Genomic DNA, 21,890 nt, shown 5'->3' with positions numbered 1-21,890 from the left:
TGCACGGACTGCAATGAATGCTGAATACAAAACTGTGGACTGATCAGTCCCTACACGCAGCCCGAAGCGTCAGTGAGGGCACCAGATCAGGCTGGAGATAATGGCAGCACTAATGTCGGAGTGGGAACAGAGGAGTGTGTGCTGGAATCTGCAGAAGAAGTGAAGAAGAATGACAGGGGGGCAGCTATAAATAGCCCCCCATCATCAACACTGGCCGACCTGCCCAAATATGGGCCAACTGCACACAAAAGGGCCATTTTGGGCTGAGTACCACCCTCAAACGAACACAAGAAATGCCAGAGCTCCTCTGTCTCCTGCCAGATTCTGTCAGGAGTTCACAACCAGGAGATGACAGACTGGCAATGAAAGAAGACAGGCTAACACCCCCTCTCAGACCTTGGGAGACCTTGAAGACCTAACAATCGAATGTGATGAAGCAAAGAAGCTTGAGTCAAAGGCTTCGTGAAGAGATCTGCCACATTGTCCGCCATGGGACAATAGGCCACCACCAGCTCCGAATCCACGATAAGCTCCCGAATGTAGTGGTACTGAACCTCAATGTGCTTCGTATGTGCATGAAACACTAGGTCCCTTGTAAGAGCAAGGGCACTCTGGTTGTCCACGCACAGCTCCATAGGTTCAGATTGTGACAAGCCAATCTCTGCCAACATCCGATGGAGCCAAACTGCCTCCATAGTGGTTGAACATAAGGCTCGATATTCAGCCTCTGTAGAGGAAAGTGCCACAGTAGGCTGCTTCTTGCTGCTCCAAGAGACAACACCAAAGCCAAGGGTGAAAGCATAACTTGTAGTGGATATTCTTGAATCCACATCACCTGCCCAATCAGAATCACTCTAGCCAGAAAGAGTGACCCCTTCTCCATACATGATCCCATAGGATCAAGTCCCCTGCAAATATTGAAGGACATGCAAGGCTGCCCTCCAGTGATTGAGGATGATCTTTAAGGTGATGACATAGAATGTGGAACATGGGATTAGGCATGAAAGTGGTGTGCAAGGGATGATGAATAAAAGTTGTGTGCACATAAGTCCCTATTCAGAACAAGTTGAGGCAAAAAAATCTTGGAGTGTTGCACAAAAAGCAAAAATGCCTCGTTGGAGTTGTTTAATGAGGTAGAAAAATGCTAGAAGTATGATAATTTAGAAGGAAAATTTGGGTAGCTCAACACACGCCTTTATGGTTCTTTCAATGTGGGTGTGGCTTGTGTTGTGTCTTGCAAGTTGACTGCAAATTGGATCTTTGTTTGCGCTTTATTGGTATGAGAGCAACAACTTGCTTTTTTACATGCTACATGATGGCATTGCACAAAATTGTTGGATGCTCACAAGATGGTCATTGCTGATGGTGCATATTGGATGGCTTTGTAGATCTATTGAGTAGGGTAGTATAGGATGTTGCTAGTGAGAGTGTGAAATGTCCCCCTAGGATCCAACTTGCACATGAGACTCGACGCAAGCCACACACACAATAAAAGGGAGTGGGCATTAGACTCACCTCCCAGCCATAGAGCCAAACGGGCTCACCCCCAAGCTTGGGAGGTAGTAGCACTGTGGGTCACGACCACATTCCAAGGGTTGGTGTCCCATACCACCAGCCTACACCATCTTGGTGTATGGATGTGTTGGCCAACATGCCAAGAGTCCAAGAGTGGTGATCACACAATGAATGTGCACAATAGGGTCTTGAGTCCTATAAATAGGACTTTGGCTGCCCTAAACCCGAAGTGCCCTTAGTGCATTCGCACTAAGTCACTTCATGACTACTATGACCAATGCTACTAGCACCCATCCAGATGTCTAGGGATGTAACCAAGAGCTAGGGAACAAAGCAAGTATTGGGTATGGTGAGATTTTTCTTGCTTGGTAGTCGTGCTTGTAATGTTGCATAATGGTTGTACATGATGGCTCTTAAAATTCCTCATAGTCCCAGCAATGGAAGGGATCAGGGTGTTGTCACTCAGTGGCTAGCTTCAACACTAAATTTTTAGGGGTGCTGTCACTTGGTGGTCAGCTTCAACACCAAATATTTAGGGGCCTCACACATGATGAGGATTTAAAAAATTGATCTTCTAGACAATGGTGTATAATAACTGGCTGTATTATATTCTTCTCTTTTATGTTTGTAGTCGAACTTGCTGTTGAGATTTTTTAGTTTGTAAATGATGTTTCTGAAGGTGTAGGGATAGCATATTTAGTAGAGTCACCATTATTGCAATGTGACATAACATGTGTAATTGGCAATTTTGTGGTTTTTTTTGTACCTAGGAAATAAAAAGATAAGGTGGAATTCAGATGCAGATATTGAAAATTATGTACAAACATACATGCCTACCCGTGAGCAGTTGCTAGCATTAGGAAGGTATGACTTGGTGCGTCGGATCAAGGTGAGTTCTTTTATTTATTTCAATGGCTTGACAGTAGTTTGACTTAAAGAAGCAAATATTTATTCTATTCTTGCTCTTGATTTTATCTATTTCAATGGCTTGACAGTAGTTTGACTTAAAGAAGCAAATATTTTTCTATTCTTGCTCTTGATTTTTTCCATTCCAGTGATTTGGTAGCAGTCTTGTTTAAAACAGTAAATCTTTTTCCTACTCTTATTTTTATTTCTGAGGGAAGTTAAAAGCATCTCCATGTGAGGGAGGCAGCCGTATGCTTTCTTCTATTGGGATACATATTTAGTCTTTTAGTCCTTTGGTGGCATGCAACTAGGCCTCATGATGCGGCTGTGTTAGCCTGTGTAAAACTAACAAGACTGGGATGATAATGTCATCCGTTTAAGTTCACTCTCCACTCTTTTTAAGGGAGCTCTTCTACTTAATGAGGAAAGGAGGGACAACTGTTCTCTTGAAATTGCCTCTTGGTGCTTTCAAGAGTTTGGTTGCACTTTTTACACAGTTCTTTGTCACAGCAGCTCACAAGACTTAAGAGTAGTTGTGTTTACGGGAGACACCCCCCTGAATTGAGATGTCTTGATCAAGCTTCTTCTGAGATGTGAGCCAGGTTTGTTTGCACTAGACATGAGAGTTTGCTAGTAACATACTTGTATATAAGGAGAGAACAAGTGAGCATTAGTATCCGATGTGATGGGCAACTTCAGATTTAGAATTCCGGTTTGGGTCTGGTAGAAAGATTTCTCTCCAGAATTTAATGATGCCAAGGAAAGTGGGTTTGACAAGAACTTTCTTTCCATCAAATTTTGCTGGTACTTCTTCCTCCCATTTTTCTTGTTGTTTAGAGCCTAAATGGTTAGATTGCTTTTTCAGAATGGGATATTTGGCACAAAGTTCTTATGTATGTGAGTGAATGAGGAGAGAGGGATGCAACTGTGTGATTCTTTACTTTAGGTGCAAATTCATGTTTGATAAAAGTACTGTCACAAATCCAAGTTTATCTTGCTGGAGATGATGTGAGCAGACATGTTATTCAACGTCTCCTTCTGCATACTTTCCTGCTTGTGAGCCTCAGTCTGAGTTAGACGAGGACTTCGGGAGCCATGCTACTGTCCTAGTTTGTCATTCATTTTCATGTGTTAGTCTTCTCCATTTCAAGCACATTAGATAGAGATTAGAGTGTATTTGCACTAGTCCACTTGAGTTTGTTCACACTGCACACTTATGATCAGTGCATGCATTTGCCACATGCCATGTGGCAGCTGGATGCCCTATTTGTAGCCAGTAGTCGGCCATATTGCTGGTCCATCAGTGTTCAGATCAGTGTTTTCCTTCTGTTCTGTTGTGTTTCATCTCTGTTCTTTCCTCCTCTCTGCGTTCCTCTTCCACTGTGCGCTCTCAAATGGTATCACTACCAAATTGAGAGACAGAGAGCCCATCTACTGCAGTGTTTTCAAACTGATCTGCTGTGTATGTACCTCCTGCAGCCACACAACCTGTTTTGGATCCTGTGTCTGCTGTCGTCAGCCCTTAGTTACAGCTGGGGTTATCAAAATGCAGGTATTCTTTATTTTTCCACGTGGATTTCTGCAACAATAGGCAGTTCTCTCCAAAACATAGATCTCAGCAGCCTCTATCCTGCAAAATGCAGCCTTGCTACCCCTTTCCAGCTGTCATTCAAGCCCCAAAAGCAGGTCAACTACATACAGCCACCTAGCGGGCCTGAAAATACAGCATCTGAAGCAAACAGTAGGTTGGTGTCTCCTTTTTACAGGTCAATTTTGCCTTCTTCAGGCCGCTGTGGTCAAAACACAGAAAGGAACAGAGAGCCATTCCCCGCGCAGGGTAGTCCCCATTGAAACACAGCTTATTTTCTTGCTTTTTTGCAAGCTGTTTGAAGGATAAAAACATCAGATTGGAATGATTGGCAAGATCCATGGAGAGGGTCTGCCAAGGAGACTGTGAGGACCATAGAAGTGACGATTGAGACTGTGCAGATCAGTGTTTCAATGATGTGACGTGAGAATCATTGCTAAGACCGCCAAAATTGTGAGGATCAATGCAAGGCCACAAAGATCATGACACGAATCGAGATTCAGGCCATGACAGCCACTCTTCCATCCAGAATCCCTTCATAATTACCATTTTCTTCATCATCCACATCATTCTGTGGATGATCATCATGGCACTGCTCGCTTAGGTGCTCCCTCTTTTCCAACTCTTGGAAAAAAAAAGCTTGAGGGCTAGCTTTTTTTTCTATTGAATTGAGCCACGTGGTCATGCAAGATCAAGTGTGTCTTAGACACTCTTGATCTTTGGAACTTTGTCACCCTCCTAGTCCGTGTTCCTTATGATAGGATCTGCATTGGATTTAGAAGCTTTATGGGACAGGTTCAATTCCCATGCCTGGTAATTGCTCTTCATGAGCTGCTATGGCTTTGTACTTGTCCATACGTGACATATTTGCTAGGCCTTAAAGGTTTGGATGGAATTTTATTTCCTCTACTAGGTTGGGACATTGCCCATAGGGTAATCCTTGAGATGACACTACAATAGCTTTTTGTTGCAAATTCCTGGACCATGAAGGATCACATCACAAATGTCGAAATATGATGTGGTTTACACTTGTTTTCTCACCTCTTGAGTTCAGGACACCATCTCATGAAGGGAGTTAGTTCCCATCGTCCTTGAGCAAGATGTGTGACTCAAAAGGTAGGATCAAGATCAGCAGGATCTATTATTTGAGCCTTTGCAGCTGACCCATTATTATGGAAAGGATAGAAAAAGAGAACAGAGAGAAGGCTAAATTGGAGTCATCCTTACATTTTGATCTTCCAAAGTGTCTATGTTGTGGGAAGTTCTTACATCTAAGGAGCAGTGCTGAAAGAAGTATTCTCACCTTTGCCTTGATGTGATGGACGGAGAGAAGGAGCCTCCTTCTACATACCCACATACTTCTGTCAGATGGGAGAGGATCGAGGTGCAGCTGAAGTGCAGTAGACAGTGTGAGAGTGAGAGACAGAGTTGAGCACGACACCCAATGCAATAGTACTGAATAGAGTGTAAAATGAAAGTACAAATGATAACCCTTATACCTTAGGGTTATAAGGGGCTGTTCACACCCGAACACAGTAAGTGCCCGTAAGTGTGCACCACAAGCACATACAAAATAGTACACATAATCTGGGGGAAAAAACCTCTCCTACCGAGAGTAAAAAGTGCCCCAGTGTCCTAGTGATCACCCGCACACTCCCATATGAGCGTAGGCGTAAGTAAGGCGTGTGAGATATCCAACAAACCCCCCTGGAGTGAAGAGTGATCAAGTGTACAAGGATCATCCGCCACCAAAGGGCGTCAAATTCAAAGCATCGCGAAATGCTTCAAATTTGTCTCGTGGAAGAGCTTTGGTGAAGATGTCTGCCACATTGCTGGTGGTAGGACAGTAGACAAGGCTGATATCACCTGCATGTAGCCTCTCTCTGACAAAGTGGTAGTGAATCTCTATGTGTTTCGTGCGAGCATGAAACACAGGGTTCCGTGCCACTGCAATGGCACTCTGACTGTCAGTATATAAAGGAGTAGGCTCCGTAACAGATACATCCAAATCAGCAAGTAAGCGTCTAAGCCATACGCACTCAACTGCAGTAGTGAAGGCTGCCTTGTACTCAGCTTCACATGACGACGTGGCAACAGTGGATTGTTTCTTGCTAAGCCAAGAAATGCATGACGAGCCAAGAAAGAAACAATTGCCACTAGTGGAGTGACGAGTATCAAAATCACCAGCCCAATCAGAGTCACTGTAAGCATGTAACTGCAGTGGTCCCCCCTTGGCATAAAGCAATCCAAGAGCTCTAGTACCCTGCAAGTAACGAAACACACGCTTCACAGCTTGCCAATGCGACATACGAGGCTGATGCATGTACTTGCTCAAAACTGAAACGGCAAACTGTATGTCTGGCCGAGTGTGGCATAGATAGATGAGACATCCCACTGCTGGAGCATAAGTATGGATATCAAACAAATCACTGTCATCATGTAATGACAGTTTGAGCCCAGGTTCCATGGGTGTACAAACTGGCTTGCAATCCTGTAAGCCAAACTTCTCAAGAAGTTGCCCAATGTACCTTGACTGACATAATCCAATGCCTCTAGCATCATGCACAAACTGGATGCCCAAGTAATAGTGCAAAATACCCAAGTCAGACATGTCAAAAGTTTGCTGTAAATTATTTTTGAATGCTGAAATCTGATCAGCACGTGTTCCAGTGAGCAAAAGGTCGTCTACATATAGACACAAAATCAGCATGGATCCCCCCTCTTTATGTACATAAAGGGTAGACTCAGATGGGCTGTTTACAAACCCCTGACTAAGCAAGAAGGCATCTATCTTTGCGTACCAAGCTCGTGGAGCTTGTTTCAAACCATATAGAGCTTTTTTCAGCTTGCATACTAAATTTTCTGAGCCTTCAACTGCAAAACCAATGGGCTGCTGTACATACACTTCTTCCTGAAGTTCCCCATGTAAGAATGCAGTCTTTATATCCAGCTGATGCACTTTCCAACCAAAATGTGCAGCCAAGGCAATTATAGACCGAATGGTCGTCATACGGGAGGTAGGAGCAAAGGTCTCCTCATAGTCAATGCCCTTTTTCTGTGCGTAGCCTTTAGCTACCAGCCGTGCCTTGTACTTATCTATGGATCCATCTGCATTCCTTTTCAATTTGTAGACCCATTTCGTACCAATGGCACGCTTGCCAACTGGCAAAGACACCAAATCCCAAGTATGATTCTTATGAATAGAATCCAATTCAGCTTGCATGGCTGCCATCCAATGCACACTATGTCGTGCATCCTCAAAACATTCAGGCTCCTCATTATCATGAGTACATGCTGCCATAACCAACTCCATGGAATGTGCTGAATCATGCAGTCGAGTTTGCCTTCGAGTACGACCAGCCAAGGGTGTTTCCAAATGACTATCTCTCATAGTCTGCGTGTACCATCTAGGCACCTGTCTTGCTTCCTGACTGTGTACAAGTTCCTGCTGAATTTCAGTTTCAGCAATGTGCTGATTTACTGCATGTTCCATAGGAGCAGCTGGCTGAACATTAGGTTCATTTGCTGAAGTACCAGCTGAATCACCAAATGTGATGGGCAGCAGCCCTTCAAAGACATCACGGGCAGCCTGATATGTATCAAAACCAGCCAAGGATAATTCTGATTTTTCATCAAATACAACATCCCTGCTGACAAAAACCTTCTTGGTCACGGGATCATAGAGTCTGTAGCCTTTGCTTTCGCTGCTATATCCCATAAAGATGCATTTTACAGCCTTGTTGTCCAACTTCTTTCGAAGTACCTGTGGAATATGGGCATATGCGAGACACCCAAAAGTACGGAAGTGGCCAACAGAAGGTTTGCGGCTGTGCCAAGCCTCAAAAGGTGTGACGGTTTTCAAGGCCTTGGTAGGGCATCTGTTCAAAATGTGGCAAGCGCTCATGACGGCTTCCATCCAAAAACTATGAGGCAAACTCTTTGCCTTCAGCATACATCTGGCCATCTCCATGAGTGACCGATTTTTCCTCTCTGCTACCCCATTCTGCTGTGGAGTATATGCAGTAGTGTACTGATGGATAATGCCCTTCTGCTGCAAATAAGAATTCAGCATAGAGGACATGTATTCCCCCCCTCGGTCCGAACGGAGAGTCTTAATCTTGCAACCAGACTGAGTTTCCACAAGTGCACTGAAAGCCAAAAATGCATCATACACTTCTGACTTCTTTTTCAAGCAGTAGACCCAGCAAAAACGTGTAAAGTCATCAATAAATGTTACAAAATAGTAACAACCACCCAATGACTGTGTCTGCATGGGCCCACAAACATCCGAATGCACAAGCTGCAATCTGGCTGTTGCTCTAAAAGCAACATCACGGGGAAAAGAGAAACGATGCATTTTCCCCAAAATGCAACCCTCGCATAAATGCTCAGGAGGTCTCTCCAAGAGAGGTAATCCATCCAACATCTGAGTACGCTGTAATAGCATCAAGCTGCCATAGTTTACATGCCCCAAACGAGCATGCCATAACTCTGCCTGTAACATAGCAGGAGTAAGAGTGGATGTCAAATATGCAGACTGATCTACCGAAAGAGCATCCAACTCATATAACCCATGACACAGAGAACCTGTCAAGACCAATGTCATGTGTTCCTTGTCACGGACCATGCAACGGTCATCATCAAAGGTGACCTGCAAACCACAACGTGCCATAGAAGAAATGGAAAGCAGATTCTTCTTAATGCCAGGCACATACAAAGCATCCTGTAGGCGGAGAATAGAGCCATCAATGGCTGTAAGCTGAATCTCCCCAATACCACGAACAGGGTATGATGCATTATTAGCACACTGAACAGACTTCCCAACGGGAGGTGCACCAAGAGAAGCAAACAAATCTCTACGAGATGTGATATGCCGTGAAGCACCACTGTCAAAGAACCAAGTGTCAGCATCTTCTGTAGAGCTAAATGCTCTATCAGCCCAAGAGACATCATAACTGCAAGTGTAAAAACAATAGTCCCTGTCTGCAACAAAGGACGCGGACTCACTAGCAGTGGAAGGAGCTGCAGAAACAGACATCCCTGACTCCTTCTTCTTCTCTTTGGCGATGCGCTTCCTGCACTCAGTGATGTAGTGGCCAGGCTTCTTGCAGTAATGGCATTTTCCTTTCTTGGCTTGCGTGCCCTCCTGTTTCTGACTTGTCTGTGAAGTGTTACTACTACCAGAACTCTGCGAAGCATTTTTCCCTTGGCTGTTTTTACCCTTCTGCCTTGACATAAAAGCCTGCTCAGAGGCTATACCATCCACACCACTGTTCCGTCTAGTTTGTTCCTCCTCTAGAAGCAAACTGACAAGCTGAATGAAAGTGATGGGCTCTTTCGAAATCCTCATAGTGAGGTTCAAGGCAGTATGAAAAGCCAAGTAAGAGGGAGCCAGTGAATTCAATGTCGTAGAAATCAGCTGCGCATCTGAGTAGTACTCATCCACATTCATGAGTTGCTCCCGCAAGTCCTGAATTTTGTTGAGATGATCCTGCATAGAATCACCCTCATTCATCTTTAGAGTCTCTAGCTCTTTCTTCAAGAAAGAGATGCGAGTCTCATTCTTTCCTGCAAACATCTGCTCCAATATCAACCAAGCTTCTTGTGAAGAAGCTGCTGAACGAATATGAGGAATGATAGAACGCTGAACTGCCAATGCAATCAGCGACATAGCCTGTGCATCCCGTGTATCCCAAGTTTTCTGAGCTGCAGTTCTTGGGGGAAGTGGCTGAGCGGGGTTAGGTGGAGGGGGCTGAGGTTGCCCTCTTGCACGTCCTCCTGGAGGAGGAGTAGCGGGAGCCACAACTCCCGGTCGTGCTTCCTCTCCACTAACATAATCCCACAAATTTTTTGCCACTAATACATTCTTCATCATGAAAGACCAAAGGGAATAATTGTTCCCATCCAATCGGTCTTCCTTGGACACATAGGTGAATACATCTCCTCCCTGATTTGCCATTATTTCCCAAAAGGCAATAGAGCAATGTCAATGCAGTACGGGCTGGAAATCTGCAAATTTCCAGAAATTGCAGCAAACACAAGTCTGCAATTAATGTGCAAAGGGTACTCTGTCACAAAAACTGTCACTGATGCACGCTTCCCAAGGTGCAATTAGTGCTCAGCAGCACTAAAACATCAAAAGCCCCAAAATTTCCTGCCCAAAATTTCTGTCACAAATGTCTGTTACAAAAGCCCCAAAATGTGCATTCAATGTGTCACAGACAGACACAGCACGTTTCCCAATGCTGAAAACTGAACCTGCTGTTCAGCACGTTTCCCAATGCTGAAAACTGAACCTGTTGCACGAACTCCTGTGTAAAAGAAAAGTGCAGAATGTTACCTCTGCGTGTTGACGACGGGCACGATTCCCGAGATAATGACTGCTGGGTACAGTCGGACTGACGCACAGGTACAGGCGTGCAGGTCCAGTGACACGCGCAGGCAGGACTGGGCGCGCGCTGGGCAGAGGAGGCGGTACCCAGGACTGGGTGGTGGAAACAGGTGGCGCGCTGGCAGCTGGAGCTGACGGCACAGTCTAGCTCAGCGCAGGGAGGCTGCGCAGGCAGACTGACAGGCGAAGGGGCACGCTGGGTAGACACAGGGCAGAGGACACGCTGGGCAGAGGTGGCAGCACGCAGGTACAGGTGGCGCGCTGGGCAGGGCGCGCTGTGCAGGACAGATAGCACGCTGTGCAGGACACGCACAGGTACAGGCGGCTGGGGCAGAACTGGCGGGGGCTGGCTGAACTGGAGTGGGCTGTAGACTGCAGACTGAAGACTGCTCTGAGCTGAGCTCTGATACCAAATGTCAGATGGGAGAGGATCGAGGTGCAGCTGAAGTGCAGTAGACAGTGTGAGAGTGAGAGACAGAGTTGAGCACGACACCCAATGCAATAGTACTGAATAGAGTGTAAAATGAAAGTACAAATGATAACCCTTATACCTTAGGGTTATAAGGGGCTGTTCACACCCGAACACAGTAAGTGCCCGTAAGTGTGCACCACAAGCACATACAAAATAGTACACATAATCTGGGGGAAAAAACCTCTCCTATCGAGAGTAAAAAGTGCCCCAGTGTCCTAGTGATCACCCGCACACTCCCATATGAGCGTAGGCGTAAGTAAGGCGTGTGAGATATCCAACAACTTCAACCATTATGTATGATTCAATTTTTTTCACATCCATCAAGTGGAGGAGTTGCCTTCGGCTATGTTGTCTTTGAAGAGGCCTTGGCTCATGAATAGGGTGCTATGAGACATGATTTCGAGGTGTGATTGAGTCCAATATCTCCATTTCTAGGAGAGTACAAATGTATTGGCACCATGTGGATTTTACCCAATCATCCTTCAAGTTTTGTAGCGGAGGTTCTCCATGTTTTAGGTTTGGGCTTCCATCTCCACTCAGTCCATGGCCTTTTCCATCTTGGGGCATGAGTTGTCTTTATAGAGTAGGCCCTTTTTGTTGAGGATGTTGCCTCAAGAGCCATATTTTGAATAGGTCTTTAGGAGCTTGGGCTTTTATCGGCTCCATTCCCCTTCTTTAGTGCAATGTGAAACCAACCTACCTTCCATGGATGGGTGGCAATTTCCTAATTACAACTTAGTTACAATAGCAACATTTATTACAAAACTGAGATGCAAATTAACTTACTATCTTGGACAATGGACACCTTGTTGGCCCCAAAACTGACGCCCCTCTTGGTATTTCTTTAACTTAATTGAAGAAGAAGTTGATGTACAATGGGATTCTCCCAATCCCTTTCAGTATTCCAACTCCCCTTGCTGTCCAAAATGACCATAAAGTCTTCAATTTGATTTACTCCTTGATTTAAGCAGTCAATTGGTCTTCACCCGCTTTGATGAAGTTGGAAAATGCCCCAAATTCATTGATTTGCTGGTTCCTCCTCCTGAATTTGACTGAAAATAGCTTCAGCCTTGTTGAATCCAAGCTTTGAACTTCCAATTTCAAGCATGCTTCCCAAGGTTGTTGCTAAACTCTAATTTCTGCTCTGCAGATTAGGGTCTATCTTCTAGTTGGACAAACATGGCTTATCCATTCCTTACTCGATATATGTAGTGTGACTCATTTCAAGCCTCTCCACTCCCATTGGCTTGTTTTAGCCATCCCTAGTAGTGGGTTGGAGGGGGGTCTTATTTGGACATCTACATTGACAGACTTCGACATGCACATGGTTTGATGCTTCATTGGATTTTTTGCTTCTCTCACCTTATTACACACCCAAGATCTAAGAGGTAGTGCCAGCATGCATATTATTCTATGTGTTCTTCTGTGCATATCTCATGCTTGTGGGCCAAGTCTGAGTTAGATGAGGACTTTGGGAGCTTTGTCATTTTCTTGGTCTATCATTCATTTTTGCAGTTTAGCCTTCTTCATTTCCAGCACATTCATGGAGATTAGAGTGCATTTCCACCAATCCACTTGATTTTGTTCACACTACTACAACGATCAGGGGTTGCATTTGCAACTTACACTAGATGGCAGTTGAGTGTCTTATTTGCAACTTGTTTCAAAGGTTTTGAGCCCACTCTTTGGTCCTACCTTTGCCACAAGGCTTGACTTTGCCCACTCATTTTCAATGCTCATGTCCCTCATTGACAATGCAATGCTCACCATGTTGAGAGCTAGGGGTACCAAAGTTGAAGTATTTTTAATTAAAAATCTTTCGTAAGGTTATTTACAAATATCAAAAGTTCATTCATGTTTCATATGTTGGTGACACTATCCATTTCGATGATGCTAATGAGCTCTTTTCAAGGGAGCTTTGGAAAATGGTAGTCTAGATGTATTGTAAGGTGGTCAAAATATGATTGTTGTGGAAGCAAACTAGAGAGACAATAGGGTTTCGGGGAGAAACACAATGTGTGTATGGCAAACACTGAGAGAGAAGAGACTTAGAAAACACAGAAGAAGAAGAAGAAGAAGAAGAAGAAGAAGAAGATAAATGATGAATCGCTGAATCATGCTAAGTGAATTGAGCTGATACAGCAGAGCTGAAGCTCTAAAGATAACTACAGTGCCCTGTGTGAATTAGGTGGCAGCACTTGTAGGGAATCTGCATAGTGAAGGGGGTGAAACGCAGTCCTCCCAAAGGTTCATCCTCATCCAAAAGAGTACTAGCAAAAGTATATGCTTCCTCATCATCCATAAGATGGCTTGCATCAACAAAATGTGCCCCCCTTGCATTTTCAGCACTTGAATGTATACATTGAGGCAAAGGAGCATCAATACCACTCTCTTTAAGAGAGTGTGACAGCCATCTAGGGACTGTTTTGGCGGATCTATAGCAATGCTGTCTTTGCACAATTGCTTCATCCATTGCCCTAGGAGAAATTGCATTATTTGGGAGCTGATTTGTGGTAAGTAGGGTGGACTCAACATGCTGTAATTGCTGATTTTCTTCATGATAATCTGCCTCAAAACCAATAGCATACAAAAGAAGATCCTCAAATGCATCCAAAGAGTTTAATATGGGCATTTCAAATTTAGCATACATATGTGCTGAATTTTCAGAGAAACTCGTGAGAACCTTGCATGTGAAAGGGTTATACAACGGATATCTTTTGCTGTCCATGCTATATTCAACAAAAATGCATTTTCACTACTTGTCATCAAGCTTTCCATGGAGTTCTTTGGGTACGTGTGCTTATGCAATACAACTAAAAGCAAGAAAGTTATCCACACTTGTCTTCTTGCCAAACCATGCCTCATACTGTATGATTGTCTTCAATGCTTTTGTAGGAGCATGATTCAAAACATGATTTGTACATGTAAGGCCTTCAAGCCAAAACCTATGAGCCAGCCCTTTGCTCTTCAACATGCATCGAGTCATTTCCATAAGAGTGTGGTTCTTGTATTCCACTACTCCATTTTGTTAAGGAGTCATTGTCATTGTAGAGGGATGTGCATCTAGTTGTTTCCATAAGAGTGTAGTTCTTTGTTGAGGAGTCATCCTCACTGTAGACTGATGTGCAATGCAATTGTCCAACAAATAAGCCTTAAAGGCTTTGGACATATACTTCCTCCCTATATTTGTTTGAAGAATCTACAATTTCAAATCGATTTTGGTTTCCAATTTGTCCTCGTTTGAAGGCTTCCGACATCATAGCTGCCCCTTGTTTGAAGGTTTCTCAACATCATCTTTGGGCCGATTGCATTTTGCTTCCCTTTCCCTTTGCCTTTGTACCTCAAAAGCATGGCTGAATCACCTAAATGTTGGGCCATGTTCTTCTAGGTCTGCTTCCATACAGTATGAGGCATGGAAACCAAAGGTACAACTTTGGAAGAGATTTCAAGGTGATGTTCACCATCTCACTATCATCAATCACCTTATCAATGTGGAGCAGTTTATGTGATGTGGTTTGTCATAGAATCACCCTCATTTCTATGAGTGTTGGCCCACTCTCTTTGCTAAAAGGAGATGAGGGCCTCATTCCTGGCTGCAAACATTTTCTCTAGGACAACCCAAGCTACATGTGAGGTTTTGCAAAACTGGATGTGAGTCATGATAGCTCTTATCACTGTCAGAGTTGTCAATGACAAAACTTGTGCATTGTGAGAAGTGTTGAGGTGTAACAACAATGGGGGTAGTAATAGGCTACCCTCTATCTCTCCCTTGTGGGGAAGGTGTACCAAGAGCAATCACTGCAGTTCGAACTTCATCTCTTGTGACATAATCCCAAAGATTCTTGGCCACAAGGAGATTTCGAACCGTGAAACTCCAGAGGGAGTAATTTGTACCATGTAATTTGTCCTCGCTGCTGAATATGCCAAGAACATCATTGTTATTCCTTGCCATTGTTGAACAAAAACTGAATGGAAGCTATAAGCGAAACTTTCAACATGAAAGAGATGTACAATGGACAAAATTCCCTTTAGGACAAGTACACTTGCTAGGCCAAAAGTATCAAGTGTCGAATCACTAGTGTAGCCAAACAATGGTTGTCAATGCTTCAATCTCCATGCCCAAACTAATCAAAACAACAATCTAATGTTATAGCACCACCTATAGTATGCCTTTGATCCAAAAAAATTTGCCTAAATTTTTGAGAAATTGCAGAAATTTTAAAGTACTTCCAGCTGATTATCAATGTTGGTGATGAGTCTTGAAATTTTGCACCAATCGGAGTCGATTTCAGCAAAAGCCTCAAATTTCTTGTGCAAACATTGATAACATTTTAAATGCCATCAATTTTAGTAGTGATCCATGCAAAGGATTTCGAATCAGGCAAAAACACCACATTGTCAATGTTGGTTATGAGTCTTGAAATTTCGCACCAATTGGAGTCGATTTCAGCAAAAGCCCCTAATTTCTTCTGCAGACATTGATAAATTTAAATGTCGGTGATTTCAGTGGTGATCCATGCAAAGGACATGGAATCGGGCAAAAACACCACATTTGATGTAGAGATGTTGAATGAGTATGAGATGTGGTTGTGGATAGTCTGAGACATGCTGAGAATGATGAGTAGGCCTTGGGCAACTCTTGGATAAGTGGCTGAGTGGCAGGGTAGCATTGGAGGGCATCTTTGTAGCTCAGACTCGACAGGCTATGTTGAACTAGTGGTGCAAGTTGTTCAAGAGGTGTAGGAGATGCACAACATAGATGCACAACATAGGAAGAGTATGCAATGTAGGTAAAACAGCTTGTTGTGCGAGCACAACTATAGGTGGTAGTGTAGTACAAAGGTGGTGGCTTTACACAAGCGTGGTAGGGCAATAGTGCGCCCCCTCCCTCTCCCCCCTAACCCCCCCTAAACCACCATCACCACAAGGCATCACGCGATAGGGGTGGTAGGTAGACTGGTAGCAAGCATGGTGGCTTTGCAATTGCTCTTGCAGAAGTGGCACTTTGTCGTCGTGTTAGGGGTTGAAGGTCTACCACTGGGGCTTAGAGCAGAAGAAGAGTGTGGGATTCAAGGTTTGGAGGAGGGAAAAAGAATGGAGTTTGACAAGATTCGGGTTTTGGAAATGACTTAGTTGAATAAGAAGATATCAAGCTTTTTCTGTGTATTTAGCATACATGAATGGAATGAATGCATTTAACTTGATTACAGCAAATACATTTGGGAAAAATAAGCCATTACATAAAGGATATTCTCAGATTTTAATCCAAATGCATATACCAAATGCAAGGTCAAAGGGCTTCTATCTCATATACATAGACGGATTACAACTCCAAGAAACAAGTATTTTGATGGTAGACTCAAGTACATTCAAGATATAGATCAATAGTACATGAAATGCATTGATGGAGCAAAAATTTAACTTCAGCCCTGTTTTAAAACAGAAATTTCCAGCCCATAATCAAACTCAAAAAGTGTACATAAACTCAAGAATAAGCTCCTCTAATCATTAATGAGTAAAGCCCTGATGATAAGAGGTCAATTTCTTCTATTACAACCACATGGATCACTTGTTTGCTCAACAAAATGGACAAGAACAGTGGGCTGCCCTGTTTATGACTGGTTTTTTCAACCCATAACAGCCCATACACCTTCAAAATCCTCCCCCTTTGCTTGCCCCAAAGTCACTCAAGTACGTGGGTACAAGTCGGGCTTCATTGGACTATGAATAAGGTAAATAAAATGAGAGAAGACGTACATAAGAGCATGCTGAATCCTTTTCTCTCAGATTTCCCCCTTTTATAGACTGTCATACCATTCATTTTCGTCAGACCAAATGGACAGGTAAGAGGAGCTCTCACTTTTCTTGTTTGTATCTTCATCTTCAGCTCCAGTTTGCCTTCAGTTTGCATGCTCCAAAGCATGCACCATAGCTCACAGTCTTCTCCAGTTGTTGCAGGTATGCAAGCCCGTATTTTGCACCGAAAAATGCGGGCTGCATCCTGCTCAGCTCCCACTTCACTTTTTGACCTACTTTGGTCACTTACAGGTCACTTTAGTTCATTACTCCAGGTCTCCCATGAACCTAGTGAACTTTTGGCATTTTTCTTGAGTTCTAACCATATTTTTCACTTGAATCAATGTGATTTATTCTGCAAACTGTCAATTACTTCCAGCTGATCAAGTTATAGATTCCTATAGACTTAATTTTTTATCAATATTTGTGGTACAACTGAAAATTGTATAACAAATACAAATGAACTTATGTAACTAAGTGATATCTAAGTTGGTTGTTGGGTAACAATGGCTGAGTTATGTATGAAAATTCCTCATATAAATCCTAGTAAAGTTCTTCTGTGTTCATAAGAATCCCATGATTTATATTATGAACAATAAACTCTTTGACATTCACCCCCTCCTAACCTGCACATCCTCCGGCATGTGCCATTTCACAAGATTACAGGTTTAAGGAGGGTCTTCTTCTGACATATCTTCATCTTCATCCTCTAAGTCTTCTTCTTCCTGCTTGTCTTTAAGTAGATGGCTCATATCCAAGTCATCAAGCTCATAAGTTGAAGATTCTCTCCTTTTGAAGAGCTCGATACGTTTACTGGCTATTGGTACTTTTACCATGGTTCCATCCATTTCAGCCAAAGAATAAGTAGCATTATCATGTACTACTTTTACTACATATGGTCCAAACCATCACTTGGCTAGCTTTCTATGAGCACTATATTGATTGTCCAGGCTGCTATCATAGACAAGTATCCAATCATTCTCTTGAATAGCTCTTGGACGGAGTCGATGATGCTTGTCAAACCTCTTCTTATTCTTTAATCTTGCTGTTTTCAGCCTTTCAATGGCTGTCTTGACATCTTCTGGCCTTCTTTCAAGTTGCCTTATGCGCAAAGTCAGCAACTCTTCTCTATTCATGCCTTCATCCCAAGGCAAGATACTCCATGTGACAATGGACTCCTCAATAGGCATAATAGGTGGCTGTCCATATATTAGTTCAGCCGGCATATAACCTGTTACTGCGCTATGGGTAGTTCTATCAGCCCATAATGCAAATGGTAGCATTCTAGACCATTCCCTCATCTTTCGTTTGCAAGATTTTGCCAAAGCTTTAAGAATTGGTTGATGACCTCTTTCGCTCTTACCATTGCCTTCAGGGTTGTAGGCTGATGTAAGAGATAGCTTGATTCCCAATTGAGCAAAGAAATGGCGAGCCTCATCAGCATCCAATTCTCCTCTATCAGCAGTTACTTTGGTAACACAGCCATACCTGCAAAATACTTCTTCAAGTAAAAATCTACAAACGGTTTGAGTAGACTTTGTTGTCAAGGCTTTTCCTTCCACTTGATTTGTGAGATCTTCTCTAGCAAGTATTAGATATCTCATGTTCCAAATTCCTGTAGGCATGGTTACTAAATCAATAACCCATCTATAGTGAATGAATAAGGGAAAGGTAGGCTGAAGCCCATCTCTATGCTTAACCATAGAGTACATTTGACAAACATGACAAGACTTAACAAAATGCTCAATGTCTTTATACATGTTTTGCCACCAAAATTTCTCTTTTATTTTGGCAAAAGTGCCCCATATGCCTCTATGACCAGCTAATAGGCTTTCATGAAATTCTTGCATGATCTGTCTTTGAGTCTTTTTGTCTTCTAAGACACGAACATACGCCCTTCCTTTCTTTTTCGCATGCCTCCAAAGGTAGCCATCTTTAAGAAAAAAGCCATAAGCTTTTCTCTTGATTCTCTTGAATTCTTCATTAGTCCAATCTTCCTTCTTTGTCATAGTGCTAAAAAATTGGTCAATTTTTAGTCAATCATCTACATAATATTCTTTTTTAAAGTGTGAACAAACCATAACAAAACATTGAGCATGCTGTCTATTAGCTGCCCACTGTCTTTCTTTGGTTGTTTCTTCCTTCTTTGCTGATGTAAAATTTGTTTTAGCAGTTGAAACTGTTGTACTTATTGTAATTAATGTTGTACCTGCATTTTTGACAGCTGAGCCATCATTAGGTACAGCTGTACTTGCTGTTTTCAGATCCGAACCTGCATTTACAGCATTATTTTTAGCAAAGATAGACTCTGATTCTTCCTCATCCATCATCTCTTCTTCATCCTTATATCTGGCATGCGAAAGCATGTCAGCAACTGGATTATCTCTTTCTGCAATATGTTTCAAATCAGGATTTAAGGATTTAATATAGGCTATCTATCTTAGCATAGCTATGTCGGGAGTGGAACAGTTGGCAATCATGCCCAAGAGTGGAAGACAATCTGTTTCAACTATTACATGTGCGCCCATGAAGTACTCCTGGTCACATTTCAATGCAGTTACTACTCCCCAAAGTTCTCTTTTAATTTGAGCATACCTTCTTTGTTGTTCATTAAGAACCTTCGCTCCAAAGCGAATTGCATATCTGTTGCCTTCAAGGTCGTCTTGACCGACTGTCCATCCTATTCCAATAGGACTTGTGTCCACTGTGAGTATAATAGGCTGTCCATTAGAGTAATTAGCCCTTCCTCTTTAAGGTGGGGACTGAAATCAGCAATCTCTTCAATTTTCGCATAGCTTGAGTATGTTCTTTTTCCCATATAAACCTTTGGCCTTTTCTTAGCAGTTGATAAAGATTTTCAGTAACATGAGCAAAATGTGGGATCCAAATAAGGTAGAAGACACAAGCACCAAGAAATTTTCTCACCTCCGAAACATTTGTGCATATTTCCCGCATTTTGCTGATAGCATCAATCTTGGTTGGAGAAGGCTTTCGGCCATATGGACCACACATATGCCCTACCACAAGAACTTCTTCGACTCTAAAAACAGATTTAGCACCTGAAAGAGTAAGATGGACTTTTTCTAATTTAGACAAGATTTGAGCACAATCATTAATATGATCGGAAACAAACTTGCGACATCCAAGTTCATTTAATTCTTCATTCTTCTCATGAACTTCACATCCCTTGATTGGTACATCATCAAGGAAATGAATAGTTAATTGGGGAATATAATCTCTCAACACTTTATGCATGGCATTCATCATGTGAGCTACTGAATTCGTAGCTCCTTGAGGTAGAGTACACATGCGGAATAAACCAAGAGACGTCTTCATTGTGGTAATGTCTCGGCTCTCCAAAGCAAGCTGAAATTGGTCAGAGCCTGAATATAAATCTCCCATGGAATAAATTGCTCTACCTGTAAAAGCTTCAGCAAATTCATCAACAATTGTCCCCGAACCAACATTTCTGATAGTGACTTTATTGCCAGGCTGTAAATCTTGAATGAATCGCAAAGATCCATTCTTCTTAGGCACGGTAAACCATTGGTTGGAATATGTTGCTGAGGATGGCTCCAATATTCGCATTTTTATCTTTTCATTTAGAGGCTCCAATAACTTAGGCAAGTGAGCCCTTGGTACCGGAATTGGTTTAAGATTCCAAGGAACGTGCGGGACCGTAAAAATCACCATTGGTGCCACAACACTTGGATCCACACAGCCAATTTCATGTGGCTGAAATGAAAAAGCTTTGCCATGATTCTTTAACATCTGCATGAAGATTTGCTTTTCAGCTGGCAAGAGAAAAGAGTTGTCACCAATTTTCAGCTCTTGTAGACTTTCTATTGTAAATTGGTGACCAATATCTTTGGGATCACGAAGGCTTGGCTGTTTGGATACCCTTTCTGCTAGTCCTTCGCTTTCGGGTGGTAGAGGAGTAGCCACCGGCTTGACCTTTTTATCAAGTGTCTTGTACTTTGTTTCTACTCTTACCTCATCCTTGTTTGGCTGTCCAAAAGCTTCATGATCTGCAAATTCTTGAATTATGTCATACATATCCAGTGTGCATACCTGTATAGACTGATTTTCAGCTTGATTTTCAACATGAACAATTGCATATATTTCTGCCATTGTATCATTATAAATCAGCCCATAAAATAGCCCTGAAATTTCTTCATCTTTAGGCAAAACATCAATTTGCTTCAGTTCTTGTTCCGCATGACATAAATGCTTTCTTTCAGTCCTATTCATGGCTGAAAACTGTTTATAACAGCCCACACTATTGGCCGTAAAAACCTGCAAGTCAGCTTTTGACCTTGCCTCCTTTATATGTGGAGGCAATTTTTTATAACATGATGCACTGCCATAGCCTCCACTTATAGCAGTGCTACCCGAAAACCCTTAAATTCTCGGGCATTAGGAGGAACAGGATGATCTCTCAATCGATCTCTATTCCGGCGATGATTTACACATACAGTTAAGAATTGGACAGCTTTGTCATTATCCTTACTTCTTATCCGAGCATATGATGAACCATCATCAAGGGCCTTTGTCTCTAAACGAGACTCAGAAATAAATGGTTGTCCAAGAATGATAGGATAGCTGCAGGAATCTTGAACAAAGAAATGAAATTCATCTTTTACATTACCAATAGTAACTTGTACATAAGGGCATGCTGCATAAAGATCGCCAGAGGAGTTATTGGCTGCTTTCATGTGCCATCCTGGGTCCACATCAATGGGCCATCCGCCATTCTCGTAAAGACTTCTTGACATGACATTAATCTCCGAGCCATGGTCTATAAGGGCAATGCATGGAGTCTCTTTTTCTCCAATCTTAACAACGGTTTCAGTGGTCGCCCTTGCCCAATGGGTACGGGAGTAGTGACCACTAGGAATAAAGTGAGCATCACTTTCTTCTTGCATGTTGTGAAGATGAGCTTCTTTCTTATGCATGGGCTGCACTTTGGATTGAGAAGTTCCCACCATAATAGCTTCTTCAGTTTCTGCTTTATAGATGTCTTTATCTTTGGCTTCTATGGCTGCAATCAATTCTTTGATTGCCTCTAATCGAATCCCTTGAGTTTTCAGCTTCTCTTCATCCTGCAAATACACATGAAGTGCTTGCAAAAAAGCATGCACGGATTCTTCAGTTTCCTCACCAACGTATTGTCTTTTTCGTTTAATTACATCAATTATTACATCATGAAATCCTCGTTTTGC

At 42.6% G+C, this 21,890-nt stretch overlaps 1 protein-coding gene across 4 annotated transcripts in view; it reads left to right on the top strand.

Annotated features, from left to right (window-relative positions):
- LOC148022776 (uncharacterized) overlaps nucleotides 1-21,890 on the top strand; it is an 85,094-nt gene that overhangs the window by 34,627 nt on the left and 28,577 nt on the right. For all 4 annotated transcript variants that reach the window (XR_015693543.1, XM_087695710.1, XM_087695712.1 and 1 more), the window contains one exon: nucleotides 2,286-2,404. Coding sequence is in view for 3 of the 4 variants with exons in the window: in XM_087695710.1 (XP_087551836.1) it covers nucleotides 2,286-2,404 (119 nt within the window). In the remaining variant the exon portion in view is untranslated. The remainder of the gene's footprint in view (nucleotides 1-2,285; nucleotides 2,405-21,890) is intronic.

This window comes from Lygodium microphyllum, chromosome 16 (assembly GCF_053477565.2).
Source record: "Lygodium microphyllum isolate KBCC chromosome 16, Lygodium_microphyllum_v1.1.10, whole genome shotgun sequence".
Taxonomy (NCBI): domain Eukaryota; kingdom Viridiplantae; phylum Streptophyta; class Polypodiopsida; order Schizaeales; family Lygodiaceae; genus Lygodium; species Lygodium microphyllum.
Note: the sequence above shows the minus strand (reverse complement) of the source record. Positions and strands in the feature narration are given on the sequence as shown.